General features: G+C 42.4%; 1 protein-coding gene across 1 annotated transcript in view; it reads right to left on the bottom strand.

Annotated features, from left to right (window-relative positions):
* Positions 1 to 21076, bottom strand: part of LOC136866974 (arrestin domain-containing protein 2) — a 61556-nt gene that overhangs the window by 10033 nt on the left and 30447 nt on the right. Inside the window, exons 2-3 of the mRNA XM_067144066.2 lie at positions 13560 to 13771; positions 1314 to 1512 (exon numbers count right to left, since the gene is read on the bottom strand). Of these exons, the coding sequence (XP_067000167.2) occupies positions 1314 to 1512; positions 13560 to 13771 (411 nt within the window). The remainder of the gene's footprint in view (positions 1 to 1313; positions 1513 to 13559; positions 13772 to 21076) is intronic.

The raw sequence follows: 21076 nt of genomic DNA, 5'->3' as shown, positions 1-21076 counted from the left end.
TGCTTCCAAAACACAATCCTGAATCGATGATTCTTGTTGTCTAAAGCGTCCAAAATCCAAGTCAACATCCCCTCATAATAGTACTTATCGCTAGGAAAGTAAGAACCATGGTATTTCTCATGTAGTGGTAGACCACACATTGTGGTACTACTCACAAGTAGTCCCATGGTTCTAATTCAAGCATTCCCTGGCCGCCCTTTTTCATCGCCTCTTATGACAGGCATGGGATACTGTGGATGTATTCTTTGTCTGCGTTCCCATCCCACAGGGGATCAATAGGTTAGATTTATCGTAGGTTACTTTTAACAATATGTAATTAGTTAGTTATCAACCTAAATTTGATACTGGTTAATGTAATGTAATGAAATGAAATGGCGTATGGCTTTTCGTGCCGGAAGTGTCCGAGGACAAGTTCGGCTCGCCAGATGCAGGTCTTTTGATTTGACTCCCTTAGGTGACCTACACACGTCGTGATGAGGATGAAATGATGATTAAGACGACACATATACCCAGCCCCCGTGTCAGCGAAATTAACCAATTATGGTTAAAATTCCCGACCCCGCCGGAAATCGAACCCAGGACTCCTGTGACCGAAGGCCATCACGCTAACCATTTAGCCATGGAGCCGGACAGGTAATGTAATATGCAATACCTATGGTGTTTCTCACATTACGGCGCCACTCGTAGGCAACGCAAACCCATGGTGTTTCTCACATAGTTGTACTAATCACAGTGACTCGTACTATCCCGTGGGGTTCCTCGCATAGTGGGTACTAATAACAGGCAACGAAGACCCACGGTGTCCCTCATATAGTGGTAATAATCACGGATACTGTAAAACCCATACTGATTCACCCTCTTTTGCTACTAATCACAAGCCTATTGTGTACCCAACATAGTGGTACTACTCGCAAGTAAAGGCGACCCATGGTGTTCCTCATGTGATGGTACTAATTACAAGTAGTCTCATGGTTCTAATTCAATCATCCCTTGGCCACGCATTTTTATCGCCTCTTACGACAGGCATGGGATACTGTGGGTGTATTCTTCGTCTGCGTCCCCCACCCACAGGGCTCAATAGGAAAGGTTTATGATGTTACTTTTTAATAATATGTAATTAGTTAGTTATCAACCTAAATTTGACACTTGTTAAATGTAAAACAGGCAAAGCTGCCCCTAACTTTGCCAGGATAAAACATTATCTCTCTATCGCTATCTTCCCCCCATACATTCTGTTGGATCGTAATCAACCTAATGCTTCAGCAATCCGGATGGTGCCAAACTCTTGAGGTATTCTCGTACTTGCTACTTACGGATATTGGGGTAGAGTGTGGGATCCCACGGCTGAGGCGAGTGCCAAGCTGGACGTGGGTCCTCCTGCGGTCCAGTTGTCCAGCCTATCGCTTGTCTGTCGTTGGCGTTGGGACAGCTCGACAGCAGGGGAATAGTTCCTATCACCAGATCGGCGTCTGCGTACAAGTTCAAGTGTGGACCCTTGATGTCCGCCTGCACCTATACAAACAGAGTATCTCCGTGATAGCAAACTATTTCTAGATATGTCTGGTAGGAACTAAACCAGGAAAATCAATGAAAAGTTCATTTTGCCCAAGCACACCTGGCTAATACAAAGTAAATTATTTGGACATAATATTACACCTTAGGAATGAAATATTAGCATATTTAAGAAAATGATCTAGTCTACAGATGTAAGCTCTTTTTTGTCCGAGGGGCTTATACCCAACTATTTTTATACCATTCCTCTGTTCGGTTGGCCGGTCGGAGTGCAGAGTTGGTGGAACACGGACTTGTGGGCGAGACCTACCCTGCATCCAACGACTTAAGGCTGGTAATTTTCTGTACCTGAATGGCAAGCTAATATGGAACTAATTAGATCTTAGAAAAAAAATTCTCCGGTGGTGGTGGTGGTGATAATTGTTTCAAGAGGAAGTACAGCTAGGCAACTATTCTCTGTATAACACTATTCAGAGAGAAAAAATGAAGATGTCGGCCCTCAAATGCTCTAATAGCGTCGGGGTCGGAAAACAACAAGAGTTGACCAAGGGAGGTCGGATCGGATAGGTGAAAGTGAGGAGTCTGGCACAAGTAAGAGGAAGAAACGCCAAGACTCAGCTAAGGGGCCCGTGGTCGCCGACCCACGCTCCCAAGTTGAGAGTTCCTGGGGCCCCTACGATAGGCAGGGGAGTTATTGTACCGCCCCCACCCACAGGGGGTGTGAACCATTTCTCCGAAGATCGTTGTTCACTTTCGTTTAACAAATACTATCATAGTCCAGTACCTGAATGTTAACACCAAAACATCCCATTAGAAAGAATATTCACGCTGTACTTGTAAGCAAGGGACTGCCTGGTGCTCGGTTCACCCGGATGGACGTGGGTTCGATTCCCCGTCAGGGAGTCAAAAGATTTAAGAAATTAGATTTTCCCTTCCGGACGTGCATATGGCCCTGAGGTTCACTCAAAGTACCAGGTTAATTCTTGAGAGCAAAGGTGGCCGGGCGTAGAGCTAACCACTGTACTCCACCAGCTTCAGAGTTTAAGGACAACGCCACCCTTTACCTTCCACCCCTCCAAGGTCCTTCGTGGTCAGTACGGAGATGACTTGCTTTGCTGGGTTTTACTTGCAACCAACAAACTCACTCTTCACTGCATCCGAAAACTTGCCCGACAGGTGAATTTATTAACTAAAGCAGATTCCATAAGAGAGAATATTATTACACATGATAAGCCTCCGTTATCCCCATGTATGAGATTTCTATAAACACTTCTAGAATACACATAGCGCCAAAAGTCATAAGAAGACACTGAATGTGATGCTAATGAAGAGTTGTTCCTCTGCGAGCCCGCAAAAGGGCAGCAATACAGCGAGGCATCTACTCTACAACACACGTTCCTACGGTACGGTACAGTGAGGTCCATTTTCCTTTACACAAAATTTGTTCTGATGGACTGTACATCAGTATGTGGCTGGGAGGCGTGACCAGTCTTAGGGGAAATAATGGACTGGAAGTGCCTTGTCACATTCATGGTTTTGGCATAGGAGGGACGAAATAAGTATAATACAGAAAATGAAACTAATAAAGTATGGAAAATAATTAGTACAATATGTAAAGAATATAAAAGCAGTATTGAGTAAGTTTGTAAGCTTGTACTAGATGATATAATAACCACAGATGAGGTATTAGACACATTGAATAAAGGGAAGGGAGGAAAATCCCGTGCTGTCAGTGTAATTACGTGTGGATTCTGGAAACAACCAGATGCTAGAAATAGTAACTAAAATATTTAACAAAATCTTTGATGACAGAAAAAATCCAAGTTGTTGTCAAGAAGGAAAAATGTGCCCGATATTCAAAAGAAAGGGTGAAAGATCAAACACAAATAACTATGGGGTATTACCTTGTTGGACACATACACTCACTAATCAGGTCTTTTTTTACAATTTGTTTTACGTCGCACCGACACAGATGGGTCTTATGGCGACGATGTGATAGGAAAAGGCTAGGAGTTGGAAGGAAGCAGCCGTGGCCTTAATTAAGGTACAGCCCCAGCATTTACCTGGTGTGAAAAGGGAATAGGAGAAAGAATGAAACAACAACTTTATAAAACCATTGCAAGGTGCTATTGCAATGGCGAAATTCCTGGAGACTTTACTAAAAGTATGACAGTTACCTTACCAAAGAAAGAAAATGCTACTCATTGCACCATCTATCGAACACTAACAATGCTATCGCACGCATCAAAAACACTGCTTAATGTAATTAAGAGCAGGATTAAAAAGAATATTGAACAATATACAACGCAGGATCAGTTTAGTTTTACAACAGGGAGTGGAACAAGAGAAGCTCTTCTAGCATTAAGGATTATTCTAGAAAGAAGATTGAGTGTTAACAAGAAAACATCCATTGCATTTGTGGATATAGGAAAATCCTTTAACGAAGTAAACTGGAAAAAAGCTATTCAGGAGCATGAAGAATATAGGACTGGAGTGGAGGGACAGAAAACTCATTTTACTTCTAAACAAAAATCAAAGAAAAACAATACAGATCAATGGTAATGTTAAGACAGCATCAATTAGAAGGGGAGTGAGACAATGTTTTGCGCTATTTCCATTTTTGTTCAACATGTTCATTGAGGAAGCCATATCAAAACTTAAGCAAAAACCAAAGGAATTAAAATTAATGGACCAGAAATCCTATGTTTGCCTATGACATTTCATTAATTGCGGATTCAAAGAGGGAAATAAGTAAAATGCTACGACTTTTAACATTCACACTACAAGAACGAAAATTGAAACTAAACACCTCGAAAACATACGGGGTTCCATCGAACCAATTAGAAAGACAAGTGAAGGCAAAAACTAAAACTAAGCCAATTTAACTTCTCCTTTGAGTGTAATAATTTTCACACCTCTGTAGTAAAGTATTTTGAAATACTGTGTTTGAAAACCGACGCAGATAGCATGTATCACGCCTCAATTTAAACAAAAATGCTGAAAGTATAACCAAATATGACCTTATATAATTAAAACATAAGCAAAATATGACCAAATCAATAAATAATGCAGAAATATGTACTTATAACATAACATTGCTTTAAACGACACCAGGAATCCGTCATTCTCAGTTATTTTTCAGGTTTGGGGTAAAATGAGATCAGGAATAAAATTTGACTTTTCCTTAACATCCGAATGTTATTTATGACACATATAAGCTGTGAACAGTGTATCTTAGCGCACTGCTCTATTGAATGTAGAAGATAACAATGTGCGAAGTGCCTTGAATATGCAATATGTTGGTAGTTTTGAACGATACGTGAATGTATTATTTCTGTATCTGTATGGCTATGTTTCCGATTAATCTCAAGCATCGTGTCTCGTAAACAATAATGGTGCGATCAAGTCGTTCTCATAATGAAGAGGAAATACAGGAACATGTTTTTATCTATTCAAGGAATTGCTGCTCGCCCGGTCGCCTGCGCTGCGAGCCTATCTCCCGCCAAGCACTTTGCAGTAATGCGGCCAGCGATTAGCCGGCACTGAGTCATAGAGTGTTTTCTAACAAGATTTCCTGTACTTTATGAAGGTATTATGTATATCCACAAGCTAACGTAATGAAAATAGCATAGGAACAACACACAGCACTAAACACGTGAACACTTGACTAAACTGAACCTTACGCTGGTAAAGCTCTCAGCAGACCACAAAGAAGGAGAACTTGTGGCGCCAAGAAGCGCATCACGGCAAAGTGCTTGGCGGGAGACAGGCTCCCAGTGCGGGTAACCGGAGGAGCGACAATCCTCTCAAGAGTTCAAAACAATGTCCCTGTATTACGAGTCATTACAAGTACCGAGTCAGATATTGTTAAAATCGACATCAGAGTATTAGAGAATTAATTTTTTGTCGGCAAACAGTTGAGGAATTTCGGATATTAACACTAAAAGTCTAATTTAGTGTCTTTTGCAGATACAGATATGACCAAATGTATTGTAGTTATTTAGGCACACAGAAGTGAGTTCCAAAAAAAGTTAAAAATATCGAAAGGAAAAAGGACAATTCCAGTTGATTGAAAGCTAGTAGCAAGTAGCAAAAAAAGAAGAAAATAAGAAAAACGAAGAGTGAACTCTTTGACTGAGAAGCGAATTTAGCTTAGGCCTATGTTCTATGCACTGTTCCTTGTTACAATCACAGAATGATTTTTCTCTTATGGTAATGATGATTTGATGATGATAATTACTCTATGAGGTGGCAATGATACCTGAGTGACAGCGTCCTTAATTTCTTACAACGGCGGCCACATTTCGAACTACGGCAAAGCACATGAGATTTCTGAGATGGCCGGGCTGAGTGGCTCAGACGGTTTAGGCGGTGACCTTCTGACCCCAACCTTGCAAGTTCGATTCTGGTTCAGTCCGATGGTATTTGAAGGGTGTTTAAATACGTCAGACTCGTGTCGTTAGATTTAACGGCACGTAAATGTCCTCCTGCGGTACAAAACTCCGGCACTTCGGCGTATCCGAAACCCGTCAAATGTTGTTAGCTGGACGTAGAGACAATAACATTAAAACTTATTAATTTTCCTTAAATGAAAGTCACGTAGCTAATTTTACATAAATTGTAGGTCCCTTTGCTAATACATAATTATCAAAAGTCACGTTTAACTACAATTTTGATGAAAAGATAAATATAAAAGAAGTATCAAAATCATCTCGATCCAGAATGGTGAACGAGTTGACGAGGGAACCATTTTACATTGTAGACTTAAACTTTCAGTACCTAATACGAAACAAGCAGGGAAAGTGATAAAAAGGAGAACACAGAAACGCACAGAAATATCCAGTAACTTATGCACCACAGGTATAATGATCGACAGGAGGTGAGCAAGTGAGAACCATGAATTGACGTAACTCACCGTGCACGGTCTTCGTCACAAGATACACTGAGTGGCTAAATGTCATGAGAAAACACTGAATGTGATGTTAATAACGAGTTGCTCCTCCGCGAGCCCTCAAAACGGCAGCAACACAAGGCATCCACTCCACAAGGTATTGGCAACGTTCTGGAGGGATCTGGACCCACGCATCTTGCACTGTTACCAACATTTGGTCTTGTGTAGTTGGTGCGGGGTTCATAGGACGTATACCAGCATCGACAGCATCCCGTAAATGCTCGATTGGATTAAGAACGGGGGATCTGGACGGCCAATCCATGGTCGTAACTTAGTTGGAGTGCTCCTCCAACCACCTGCATGCCACCACAGAGCGGTGACATGGCGCATTGCTCTGTTGAAGTATGGTATCACCATCAGGGTACTCTAGGGCCAGAAAGGGAGGCAGACGGTCTGAAAGAATGCCCACATAACGTGCACCTGTCAGCGCTCCCAGCAGCCGGTCAATGGGGCCTAATCGCGACCATGAGAACACCGCTCAGACCAGAACTGAGCCACCTCCTACCTGCACAGAATCTTGTTGAAACGCATGATCCATAGCATCATGGGGCATACGCCAAACTCCCACGCACCCATCCGCTCGATATAACCGGACCATACCATATGCCGCTATTGTTCCATTGCAATGTTCGCGGCCCCACGCTGTGTCGAGGTGTTAGCGAAGGAACACGAGTTGGTCGTCGGCTGGTGAAGCCTATGGGTCGCATTTACCTCCTGACAGTCCTGATAGAAATGGGTTTCTGACTCCCAACATTCAACTGGGCGGTGATGTGCCTCACAGTAGCCCCTCGAGTGCCCCGTATGGTTCTGCGGAGGCGACGTGATGTCCGTTTGTTTAAAATCTATGGTCTTCCCGTGCGGTGGTTTGCGCGGGTGGTAACTTTCTCGCTGCGATATTGAAGATCCACCTTCGACAATGCTGACCTCCGAAACTCGAATTCGCGTGTAATCTCCGCAATGCTATGACCCGTGCGCCGTGCACCGGTGATCATCCTATGTTCGAAGTCGGTTAACTTGCGACGTATTGCCATCGTCACGACACTGGTGTCTATAAAAGACTGCTCAGTTACACCGTAGCAAGCCGCAACGTTCAGGGCTCATACACAGCACACTTTTTAATGGGACACCCCTTCCCGTGACTTTTGGTCGCTCAGTATATATATATATATAATTAAATGTTCTACGAAGCTAGAAGCAAGAACTGTAGTGAGAAATACCATATAACGACTTACAGGAAAGAAGAAAGATCTCTTGTTGACTACTGCATGTAATAATTAATTCAACTTTCTTAGTCCGTTATTTGTGATTATGTACCTTTTCCTTGTTTGGCCATTAGGACGCAATAAAATAATTAATTAAATATGAAAGTTATCCGTTTCCAGAAAATGAAAGGAAAGTTACAGAGGCACTCAGATAATCTTATAAAAACTACCGCCTTGGTAATGCATCAGTCCATATTACAGCTCCAACTTCTAGCATTCAGTATTGTAAGTGCGCGATAAACCAAGGAAAATATACATCATTTCTGCCTTTTCTACCTACCGTAAGTATATACGACACATCTATGATAGAGCAATGCTTGAGGTAGGAGGGTGGAACAGCTGGAACTCGTAGCTTCTGAACCAGTGTTGAAGAATTGTTTCCATCGACGCCAGGGAATTTATGCTGAAAGATCTTGACACTGGACGTCTTCGTTTTGGACTGCGGTCTAGTTGCGTAGAATTTAACCTCCTGGCAACATAGGATATGGAGACAAAGTCTAATATCTGTTCGCTGAATGTCAAGTGAGGCCTCAAAATATTTTATAAGCAATATGACACCAATTGGCATATATCTAGATTTCAATGCACGATGACGACAAGATTCTACAGGATTTGAGTTTATTTTTATGAGAGATGTGAAGTCGACTACAGTGTACTATTTTCACCAAACAATAAACTTACAAAGAATTATGGTAGTAAAAGGAATCTGGTGGTCTCTCTATACGAAATATGGTTTAAATATTTAAATGCAACTCCTGTATGAGCACAACAGTCTACCTGGAACAGCTGGCAGATGATGTTAACGATAGGTTGACTCGTAGTGTTATCCACCTCAACTGTGAGTGGTATGTCCTGACCAGGGACATAGCCGCGAGAAGGTAAGCTGATGACCATGGTGATGGGTCCTCTGCGGCAGGCACAGCAACAAAGATACTTCTCCCGAGTTACTTGTAGGGATTTCTGAAAAGTAAAGTAAACAAAAATGAGAATTATTAATTTAATTTCTTGCTGGCCATGCTCTGATGTTTGAGCTTTCCACTTTCAAACTCCAGAAAATATCTTCAGTCAGATTTTCTGCGTTAAACATCTTCCTCTACTCACGAGAATTTACACGTTCTTTTGAAAAATTGGCTGGTTGTTTATCTATTCATTTATTTGTTGTGTCATAAACGAAATGTGGGGCATTAAGAACGGATACATACAAAGAATGCATACCACTATGTGGCCAGAGAATTAAATTTTGTGGACCAAACCATGACCATTTCAAGTGCCTTCGTTGTTGCCTTGAGCAGGTCTTCAAATGGAAGGGCATGTACTACATTCACACATTGTGGAATCAACTCTGAAGCCTAACATTTGAGGTTTGTCTTGCATCTCGTGATACTTGAAAGCAATCCACTGACTGATACCAAAATCGTCTAAATCTTCCACGCGGCAAGGAAGGAGCTGTCCTTCTGACATCATTCATTTAGATGCTGAATTCCGACCCAGTACTCTTTGAACCTTTGCTTGCCGTGATTTTGCCGCAAGGAGTTCCAACCTGATTGGAGACGTTGAAATGATTGCTGAGGCCCAAACAGAGGATAGGTTTGAGATATTGAGAAGATGCCGTTGTTGTTTAGGTTATCAGTCCGTAACCTCGTTTGATGCATTGCTCCATGCTATCCTATCCAAGTGTTTTCATTTCTACGTTACTACTACAGCCATATCTACTCAATTCTGTTTATCACATCCATTCCGTGGTACATTCCTACCCTCTTACTGCCTACTCTTCCACTAAAAATGGCAGTAGCTGACCAAGCTTAGGGTGTCTTTAGATGTGTCCTGTCATTCTACTCTTCTTCTTATAACTTTTCGCTAAATCCTTCCGCTCTCACCAATTCGATGCAGTTATTTCTTCATTCGTGATTTGATCTTCGCAACTCATCTTCATGCTTTTGTAACATCACATTTCGTAAGCTGTTCATTCTTCTTCTTATTATTATGATTGTCATTTCACCTCTTGGCACAGACCAGAGCAAAGTGCAGCTTTCACTGAAGTCCGAGTCCTATCCATGGCTGTGACTGTACCAGGCGGCTCTCGAGTGCCTTACTTTCTACTTTAAATGTCCCGCATGAGCAAATTGTGAATGGGATGTCCTCTAACTTATTTTCAAAGGGGCATTACTGCTAGAAGGCAGGTTACGTCAGAATATGAAGAGATAAAAACCGGACAGTCGCTCGCAATATTCTCCTCAGCGCTACCCGTCTAATGCAACCCTTTGGATAAGTAAAGCTCGTTTACGACCGCATAGTACTAGGCTGGTGTGTGGTACAGCAGCACTACATTTCCTGTCTGCATACTGGCAATGGCTAGTGTGTTTACCAACGGCAAATACACACACATCAATTTAATCTGTTTATAATCTGGTGAAAATGCAGCCGAAGGTCCAAACAGACGTCCACCTTCTACATACGTATTTCGCCGAACAGTATTAGTTTCTGTTTCATACAAACATCTCTCTTATAGAGTGGAATGTCTAAACGTGTATAAATTAATAAGTTATTACATTTTCTTTTCTGCACTTTTGTCGTATTTACAAATGCACACTATTATGGAACTTGTGCAGTAATATGACTACTGTTTGTTGCGAATAATCCACAATACAGTACGTTGTAGCATGTGGGACAATTACACTGACTGACAGAGCAAATGCAACACCAAGAAGGAGTGGTCAGAACTTTATGCCAATTGCAGGGTAGACTGACGTCACTGAGGTATGCTCATGATGTGAAATGCGCCGCTGTGCTGCGCACGTAGCGAACGATAAATGGGACACGGCGTTGGCGAATGGCCCACTTCGTACCGTGCTTTCTCAGCCGACAGTCATTGTAGAACGTGTTGTCGTGTGCCACAGGATACGTGTATAGCTAAGAATGCCAGGCCGCCGTCAACGGAGGCATTTCCAGCAGGCAGACGACTTTACGAGGGGTATGGTGATCGGGCTGAGAAGGGCAGGTTGGTCGCTTCTTCAAATCGCAACCGATACCCATAGGGATGTGTCCACGGTGCAGCGCCTGTGGCGAAGATGGTTGGCGCAGGGACATGTGGCACGTGCGAGGGGTCCAGGCACAGCCCGAGTGACGTCAGCACGCGAGGATCGGCGCATCCGCCGCCAAGCGGTGGCAGCCCCGCACGCCACGTCAACCGTCATTCTTCAGCATGTGCAAGACACCCTGGCTGTTCCAATATCGACCAGAACAATTTCCCGTCGATTGGTTGAAGGAGGCCTGCACTCCCGGTGCCCGCTCAGAAGACTACCATTGACTCCACAGCATAGACGTGCACGCATGGCATGGTGCCGGGCTAGAGCGACTTGGATGAGGGAATGGCGGGACGTCGTGTTCTCCGATGAGTCACGCTTCTGTTCTGTCAGTGATAGTCACCGCAGACGAGTGTGGCGTCGGCGTGGAGAGAGGTCAGATCCGGCAGTAACTGTGGAGTGCCCTACCGCTAGACAACGCGGCATCATGGTTTGGGGCGCTATTGCGTATGATTCCACGTCACCTCTAGTGCGTATTCAAGGCACGTTAAATGCCCACCGCTACGTGCAGCATGTGCTGCGGCCGGTGGCACTCCCGTACCTTCAGGGGCTGCCCAATGCTCTGTTTCAGCAGGATAATGCCCGCCCACACACTGCTCGCATCTCCCAACAGACTCTACGAGGTGTACAGATGCTTCAGTGGCCAGCGTACTCTCCGAATCTCTCACCAATCGAACACGTGTGGTATCTCATTGGACGCCGTTTGCAAACTCTGCCCCAGCCTCGTACGGACGACCAACTGTGGCAAATGGTTGACAGAGAATGGAGAACCATCCCTCAGGACACCATCCGCACTCTTATTGACTGTGTACCTCGACGTGTTCCTGCGTGCATCGCCGCTCGCGGTGGTCCTACATCCTACTGAGTCGATGCCGTGCGCATTGTGTAACCTGCATATCGGTTTGAAATAAACATCAATTATTCGTCCGTGCCGTCTCTGTTTTTTCCCCAACTTTCATCCCTTTCGAACCACTCCTTCTTGGTGTTGCATTTGCTCCGTCAGTCAGTGTATAAGTGGAAATTAGGGCAGCCGCGAGCCGCCTGGCGTAGAAGCTGCTGGGGTATGGGTGGTGGTGAGTAATGGCATTCAGAGCACGACTAGTAGGTTTGAGTGTTATGAAAGGTGTTGCAGATAGGGTGAGTCGTGCTGCAGTGGCAAACTACCCCACTCCGCATCTTGCCTAGTACGCCGCGTTTTGGAGCTTCCATGGGTTTCTGCAGTTTCCTTATAACTGCATAACCATTTGTGGTGCTATTTAAGGCTCCAACAGGCCTCTGGGCTGATGATCTAACAAACAGACATTATTGTTATTAATTTATCCTATACTCTCAGCTACTGTGGGCTGTTTAACATCTGTGCATGTCACATATGAACGTTTCAAGGAGCGAGTTGGCCGTGTAGTTAGGGTCGCGCAGCTGTGTGCGTGCATTGGGGAGATAGTGGGTTCGAATCCCACCATTGACAGTCCTGAATATGGTTTTCCGCGTTTCCAATTTTCACACCAGGGAAATGTTGGGGCTGTACTTTAACCAAGTCCAAGGCCACTTCCTTCCCAATCCTAGCCATTTCCCATCCTCGCGTCCGATGTATATTGTGCAACTTTAAACCATTAGCGTAAAAAAATGGACCTTCCGTTTTTCGCTACCTGATGGCTGAGGAAATGGATAAACTGGACCTCTGTCGGGTGACCTATATTAAAGGATAAGTTACTTGCAGATATACTTTTCCCAGAAACAATTCAACCTGTAGATATAAGGGACGATCAAGAAGTTTCCGTTCGACAGCCCACAGTCCTGAATCGGGATACCAATCAGGCAAAATCGTCCTGAGCACCGAGGCATTGAGCATTGGTCGGACAGGAAGCGCGGATTTTTCAAGGCCTTTTTGAGGGGACAGAAGATGTGATATTCGCATAGGGGAAGTTCAGGACTATAGGGCTCACATTTACCGCCCGACTGTTGTTGTCCGTAATGGATGAGGCTGCCACCCCAGATCGACCGGAGTGTTTTGTCGAAACGCGAACCGCATGGAGAACTATGTGCACCATTCCACAACGGTGGTTTTCGACAGACATGCTGCACCATACACAGTCTTCATTCTCCGATGGATGTCTACTGGTGTTTGCCCTTCGGCAACCCAAAACAGAATAACAGCACGTTGGTCTTTTTGGACGCGTTTGATAATAACGTCGCCATAATTCAGGTGCCGGCATTAAACGCACGCACCTCGGCACGACAAGACTGCCAAAGTAATCCCTTTTTCTACATGTCCGTGCTTAGATACCCGCATGGGAGTCGCGCTACGTTGCTTGTCCGCTACAGGAACTCCCTCAACCGGAAACTTTTTGATCACGCCTTGTATAAAGTTTGTTGTGGGTATCCACACGGATTGCACCTACGTGGGAGGGGAATGATACTTTTATAATAAAATGAAGTCTGATAAAATATTAAATGCGAGGAGCATGCACAAAAATTTCGCTAATTTTTGTTGGTGACCATACACGCCAGATTCGACAACCTTTGAAGGCTCTGCCTTGAGATCGAAAGTCGACTCTCTACCACCGACCAACAGCAGTAGCTACCACCTATGTTAATAAGTTACGTCAGCTAACAGACTGGCGATGAGATAATCGAAGTAAACTGACCAGAACTACACAGTGATACCAACTTAAATTTCCAACACACCTTTCCTTCTCGTTGGTAACTCACCTCAAAAATGGGGCTACTCGTTGCATTGAGCCATGAGCTTACCTTGGCAACTTGGTCCTCGTTGAGGTCCAACAGAGACACGACTGAGAACTGCACGGTGTTCTCTGGGTCCAGCTGCCACGCCACATCCATGGTCGCAGCCAGGTAGTACCGAACTGAACCATATTCCCCCTCAAATGACGGCGGTAAGTTCTGTGGTAACGGCACCGAAAAGGGGTAGGAAGAATCACCTTCGGGAACAATTACCTCACCCGCTGGAACATAAGATCGGAATTGACATTATCTGAAAGTATATGTACCGATAAATCTCTTAAATTCACTCGGTCTTTCGTGATTTCTGGGCTCTGATACTTTGAAAATCGAGCACAAAATAATTACCAAACAAAGTAAAACTACACTGATGTACGTACAAATTGCTAAGCCCACAGTGTCGGATATGTTTGAAAACAGCTAAGCAGGCCTCCATGCACATCAACAACACAATTGTTTAGCAAGTGTCATCGTTCAAATATCTTGGGACTACAGTGACTGAATATTGCCATCCCAAGAATGGAATCTTATCCAAGATTGGGCAAGCCAAAATTTTGTTCAACAGTATGAGGGCCCTATTCACCAATAATTAATTTGATTATTTTTTGCATGAAGGAACTCTACCATATGAATGGAGAGTTGGTATAGTAGCCTCGGTGTACAAAGGAAAAAATTACAGGACAGTCAGTTTAACTTGTGTTACATATAAGCATTGGGAAGGCATTCTTTCTGATTGTATTAGACATGTTTGCGAAATTAATAATTGGTTCGATAGAAGGCAATTCGGGTTTAGGAAAGGTTATTCCACTAAAGCTCAACTTGTAGAATTCTAGCAAGATATGGCAGATTTCCTAGATTCGGGAGGTCAAATGGACTGTGTCGCGATTGATCTGTCTAAGGCATTTGAAGATCATGGGAGACTACTGGCAAAAATGAGTGCAATTGGACGAGACAAAAGATTGACTGAATGGGTGGCTGATTTTCTAGACGAGAGAACTCAGAGAATTAGAGTAGGTGAAGCATTATCTATCCTGTAACAATTAAGAAAGGAATTCCTCAAGGCAACATTGTTGGACCTTTATGTTTTGTTATAATTATATATATATATATATATATATATATGATAGGAGTAGAGAACTGGAATCAGAGGTAAGAATTTTTGTGAATGATGTTATACTATATGGAGTAATAAATCAGGCCCGGATTTTTATGCAGTAACAGGTTAGATTGCAAACTAATTTGGTTAGTAGGAAGTGTCGGCCACCCGCTCATCCATAATGTAGCAAGAGCATAAATTATAGGGGTTCTGATGGGCCGTACCCCTAATGTTTATGCAAACGCCGTAGCATAGTCGTTGTGAATGTAGACTATACTCGTTACTCGCTTCAGGAAGTTTGCATCCTAACCTATTAATGTATAAAAATCCGGGCTGTAGTAATAAATAATTACACGATTGTGAGCATCTGCAAAAATACCTCGGCAATGTTGTGAGACGGACAGCTGGAAATAGTATGATGTTAAACGGGGTGAAGTCAGGATGTGATATTCACTAATAGAAAAAGTCCTTTAAGTTATAATTACTGTGTTGATGGGGTGAAATTTCCTTATGGGTATCATTATAAGTACATGGGTGTTAACATAATTAAATACCTTAATTGGGGTAATCGCATAAACAGTATTGTAATTAATGGGTACAGATCTCTGGACGTGGTTATGAGGGTATTTAGGGGTTCTAGTAAGAATGTAAAAGTCCAACTCATTGTCTGAATGGTCAGCATTGAGGCCTTCGGTTCAGAGGGTCTCGGGTTCGATTCGCTGTCTGGTCGGAGATTTTAATCGCATCTGATTAATTATTTTGACCTGGGGACTTGGTGTTTTTGTTTATCCCAACACTTTCCTCTTCATACTCATAAAAACACCACACTACCAACCACCACAGAAACACGCCATAATGATTACATCCTTCCATATAGGGTTGACATCAGGAAGGGCATCCGGCCTTAAAACCGGGCCAAATCCACATGTGAGGCAGAGTTCGCACCCACGACCCCACATATGTGGGAAAAGCGCTAGAAAAACGAAAAGAATTAGTAAGAACATAAAGATAGGGCATATAAGTCTATGGTAAGACCCCAACAAGAGTATAGTTCCAGTGTATGGGACCCTCACCAGGATTACTTGATTCAGGAACTGGGAAAGATCCAAGGAAAAGCAGCTAAATTTTTCTGTGTGATTTCCGACAAAAAAGTAGTATAAAAATGTTGCAAAGTTTGGACTGGGATTATTTAGGAGAAAGGAGACTATCTGCTCTACTAAGTTGTGTGTTCCGAGCTGTTAGTGGGGAGAGAGCGTTGAATGACAGTAGTCGAATAAGTTAAAGTGGTATTTTTAAAAGAAGGAAAGATCACAATATGAAGATAAAGTTGGAATTCAAGAGGACAAATTGGGATAAATGTTTGTTTATAGGAAGAGGAGTTAGGGATTGGAATAATTTACCAAGGGAGTTGTTCAATACGTTTCTAAATTCTTTGCAGTTACTTAAGAAAAGACTTGGTAAACAACAGACAGAGAATCTGCCACCTGGGCAACTGGCCTGAATGTAGATCTGTGGTGAATGTTGTTGAGTAGATATCTCAACGTTCAGCTCCGAGTTCGGATGCTGCAATGCTAGGTTTCCCCTGACGTTCTGTATGTCTTTGAAGGCTGGACCTTCAGGTCTTCGCAGGAGAGGCGGATTGAGGCTTTAGAAATGTGCTTGTACAGAGGAATGCTTCGAATATCCTTAATAGAAAGGAAGAATTCCTTCTTTTCTGTGTTCGTTGTGTACCAGGAAATGATTATGGAGCCAGAGCATGGGAGGGATCTCAGGTAGTGTTCGGTTACTTATTGGAGCAGGCACAGAGATGGATAGTTCCGCAGGTCGAATAATAGATGGTAAAATATTTTGACAATATTTATTAAAAATATTAATGTAGTTGAATCTTCAAAATTAAATTTTCAGCCAATATTTTCAAAAATGCAAAAGTAAAATACCGATGCTCTTGTATTCTGAGACATCCACTTTATTAAAAATGTCCAAAATAAATATAACTTCTTTTAGAGATCGTAAACAGCCTGCAGTTCATCTAAGATTTCTTTAAATACCAAAATAACACTTTGCACATACAATCTCATTTAACCAAATTTCTAGGTTGCGTAAAATTTAAGTCCATCACTTGTGATGCAAACCTAGAGTTTTTCTAAGATTTTTAAACATAATATTAACACACACTTCCATTAATAATATGGTAGTTCAAATACAAGTTTTCAATCACTTGCTGTATACTCCTACAGTTCATCTAAGTTGATTTTATAAGAATAAAAATAGTTCACTTGCTTTATGGCAAACCCTAGAGCTCATCTACGTGAAATTACTTCAAGTTATAAAAGATTTTAAAGAGGAATTCACAGTTCAAAAGCAAGACATGAAGCCTTCTTGAATTATTAGGAATAGCAAGCTGAAATTCACACGAAGCACTTTTCTGTTGTTTGATGGAGCACTACGATTAACTGAGTGCTTTGTTAAAAGTCAGTCAGTGTCTAAGTGGAATTAATCACTCAAAATATAAGAAAATTACCTGGAATTTGCTTATAAGGGTTGGTGAAATACTGTCCTGCGGCTTGGCCAAGGCTCGAACTCAGCACCAGCAGCGTGACAAGTCCGTTCAATGAAGATACCACGTTATTATCCCTCGTCGACGTCCCTCGTTGGGTACCATGATCGAAGAAACCACGTTAATCCCACGCTAGAAATGACGTTCTACGCAGCAGAATCTCACGACACTTTGCCAAGATTTCCGATTTTCTCTTAAAGGTAATGTCTGAACACGGAAAGTTCAATTGGCACAAAATAATGGACTATAGAGCTCTCAATTATCATTTAGATTGGTATTATACACTGACACAAGTCTCAATGCACAGTTCGTATTCTAACTTTTGTTTTACGATGTTGAATACGTGACCTAGAATATCACAGTCTACACTACAGTATGATTCGTAAGTCAAGTTAATGGAGTAATGACCTACATTCGTTTTCGAAACGAAAACACAGTTTTTCACACACACAAGGATTGAACACTGTCACAGTTCATAATAGTCACTGATTATGTCTTAGGTTAGACCGTAGAATAATCATCACAATCCATGAAACACTCGAAGAAATGTCATTAATAACACCCCTACAACAGTCTCTGGAATAATAATGTTCATAGATTAAGAAGATTTTATGACTGAATTTGCATAACACGAGTCCGTACGACCTAATATTGCAATAAAATTTCCTTAACATTCTGTTAGTTTCTCGTGGTGGTAACGAAATTTGAGAAACTACACAAAAAGATAGTCACATTTAGCCCTGTTATTTGTTGAATGTTTAGTGGAATAGTATCTCACACAGTTCAAAATTCTACTAGTATAGGAAAAATAAGTCTCAGATTCATTTAAATGGTCATAAATTAGACGTTTAGTTTATCACACGCAATGTCTCTTAATACTGTCACAGTCAACGACAAAGTTCAAAATTATGAGAAAATGACAAAGTCCACAATACCGTCAACTGGTAAACGAAATACTCGAATCCCTAATTACATTTCAATTCACAATTTCTATTGTCACTTTACTCGGTTAACACACTCCTAAATGTTATACAATGACGATTTAGTTGGAGAAAATTTCATAACATTTCATTCGTCACGACGCGGTAGAAACTTTACTTGCGACGCCTTCGCACAATTTCAAAGTGCGCGAGTGTAACTTCTACGTCTTCGCGGAGCGCGACGGAGCATACTGTCGTTCTGTCATAATCGTAGAGTTCAAGGTACACACATACACTGGCTATACGCTCGGTTCGTCGACCTATTTATAACCGTTTATAGTCGTTGAGAAGCTTAAAAATGGTTTAGAGAGAATTATACGGGGAGGCAAGCTACAGGCAGTGCTGACGTCACTTGACCTTGCTCCACTCATGCGGTCTCCCTCACGCAGTGCAGTGAGAACGAGAACCTTCTCTCGCACAGCTGTTTGTGCGTCGTAACTTAGCCGTTCTCTCATGAATAAAGATTTATAACTCGTATGTGCCAGGGCCTATGCTTTCCTGGTACAATTGGTTTGTGAAATAACGGTATTAGGTGGTAAAATGTGTAACATTTCAGGAAAATACTGCAAGCTTTTGCATTTTTCAGAAATCATTTTTAATTGCCTCCCACTATAGCTAAGAAGCTGACACATAAGTGAGACCACTGAGTTAAAATCTATGAAAACATAATCTGATGAACTCTGATATTGTTGAGATTTACTTACAAATTAATTTTCAAATGTCAGTTTCACTGTAGAACAAGCAGAACAAAGTAAAAATATGTCTGAAGCAGAAATCACATCACGAGCACAAGGATATTTGAAACACCTAATTTTGTATTATAGCTCCCTACTACCGCTACTACCACCCTTAAATTGCCACTTTTATCTAAGTTTTCCGTTTCTATTTTCGGGTATTTACTACTCCTAAATTTCTTTTATTGAACAGTTAGGCAGAGACATATTTGCCACATGACCGCAACACAAGACTTTTTTTATCCAAGATATCCTGAACTTCAATATTTATACGCAGACAAGTACGAACCATTACTCTCCGATTCAAAGGATGATTGGTAAGCGTTGACACCCTCGGTTCAGAGGGTCTCAGGTTTGATTGCCGGCCACGTCGGGGATTTTAATCGCATCTAATTAATTCTTCTGGACCGGGGACTGGATGTTTGCGTTTATCCCAGCACCTTTCTCTTCATATTCAGACAACACGCCATACTATCAACTACCACAGAAACACGCAATAGTGATTACATCCCTCCTTGTAGCGTTGGCGTCAGGGAGGGCATCGGGCCGTTAAACAGGACCAAATTCGCATGTGCTGCACAATTCGCACCCACCGATGTGGAAAAACCGGTAGAATAAGGCTAAGAAGGAAACATTACTATTATGATTAAGGCCAAGGTGTGAAGCTAAGTGTTACCTGTGTTATGAATAGTTTATCAAGTATTTAGTCAAAATATTCCCAGTGAATTTTTATGTAAAATTCCAGTACAAAGTATGAATGAAATGTAATCTGAAACTGTATATTGAAATTAAAATTTACATATGTTTGAGTCAAAATATTCCTGTTAGTCATACACCGAATATTTAAGTAAGAAAATAAGCAAAATTGTTTTATGTTTCGACCACACCGCAGCAGTACTTGAAGAATTTTGTAACTCTAACAGTACAATAAAGCTTAATCTCAAGATTAACATCAGAAGACAAACGTACTGAGCAATATGCTAGTCGTAAGGTCTACTATGCAACTAAATACTATGGATTATCTACTATTATTCCTCACAGTTAATAAACGCCAGCTGGACTACTCCATCTCCGCTGCTCCATTTCACGATATCATTTTGGCAAATATCAACGAATGTAGCCGTTATGATTAATCACTTTAACAGTATTAACCCTTGTAACATACTCCATATCTCTAAACTAAGATAAATCGGCAAAGTCAACAGCTTTTCCAAGAAGGAGTATCCATTCTACCGCACAACCTTAGGCCGGCAGCGCCACGTGTCGCGCTATGAAACTACTCCGGTTACAGTGCGTGGACCCGACTGTCATGGCCAGAAGGAGCTTGCTAGAGTGAGCATCAAGTCAGCCGTGATTACAATTCTACTAGTTCCCTAAGTTCTCAGCAGATGTCTCTAGCTACTTGTATTGGTCTTCATCGCTATAGTGGACCCATGTTACTTATTCAAAGATTTATCCCTAACTGAGGACTATACTTCCCTTTACCCTATCCAGTTCATTTGTTGTAGCAAGGATATTGTAGTTTTAATGGCCTAGCGCACACAAAATTCGGTAAGTGATAACACTTATAAGTAATACACAGAAATACAGAATATGTATTGCGTGAAGCTTTACCAATTACTGCCACAGAAAGCCGGCAGGTGTAGAGAGGATCTCGGCCCACAAGTGGCAACGGTTGGTCTACGGTCCAACAGCTCTGCACTTCGACCGACCATCCGAGCAGAGGAAGGTGGCCACGGCTCTACCGTGACTCTACACCTCTGTATCAGGGAGACGGAGAGGAGCTGGTCCCCACCATCGGCTGTCCTGAGAATGGCTTTTCATGGTTTCTCCTGCATTAAGGTGAATGCCGGGACAGTTCCTAGTATAGACCTGCCAACCCACTCTCCTTCTACGTTACAATCTGCTGGCCTGAGGGACGGCCTGTCAGGGGAACAATGAGAGCATTACCGCTGCAGAATGTTTTGTTACTTGTTTAATGTCGCGTTAACACATGGAAGGTTTTTGGCGACGGAAGAATGGGAAAGGGCTAGGATTGGGAAGGTACCGACCATGGCTTTAATTAAGATACAGCCCCAGCATTTGCATGCTGTGAAAATAAAAAACCACGGAAAATCATCTCAGGGATGCCGACAGTGGGATCGGAACTTCGCGACCCTGAC

This window comes from Anabrus simplex, chromosome 3 (genome assembly GCF_040414725.1).
Source record: "Anabrus simplex isolate iqAnaSimp1 chromosome 3, ASM4041472v1, whole genome shotgun sequence".
NCBI classification, from domain to species: domain Eukaryota; kingdom Metazoa; phylum Arthropoda; class Insecta; order Orthoptera; family Tettigoniidae; genus Anabrus; species Anabrus simplex.
The sequence above is the reverse complement of the archived record's forward strand: the minus strand, read 5'-3'. Positions and strand labels throughout refer to the sequence as shown.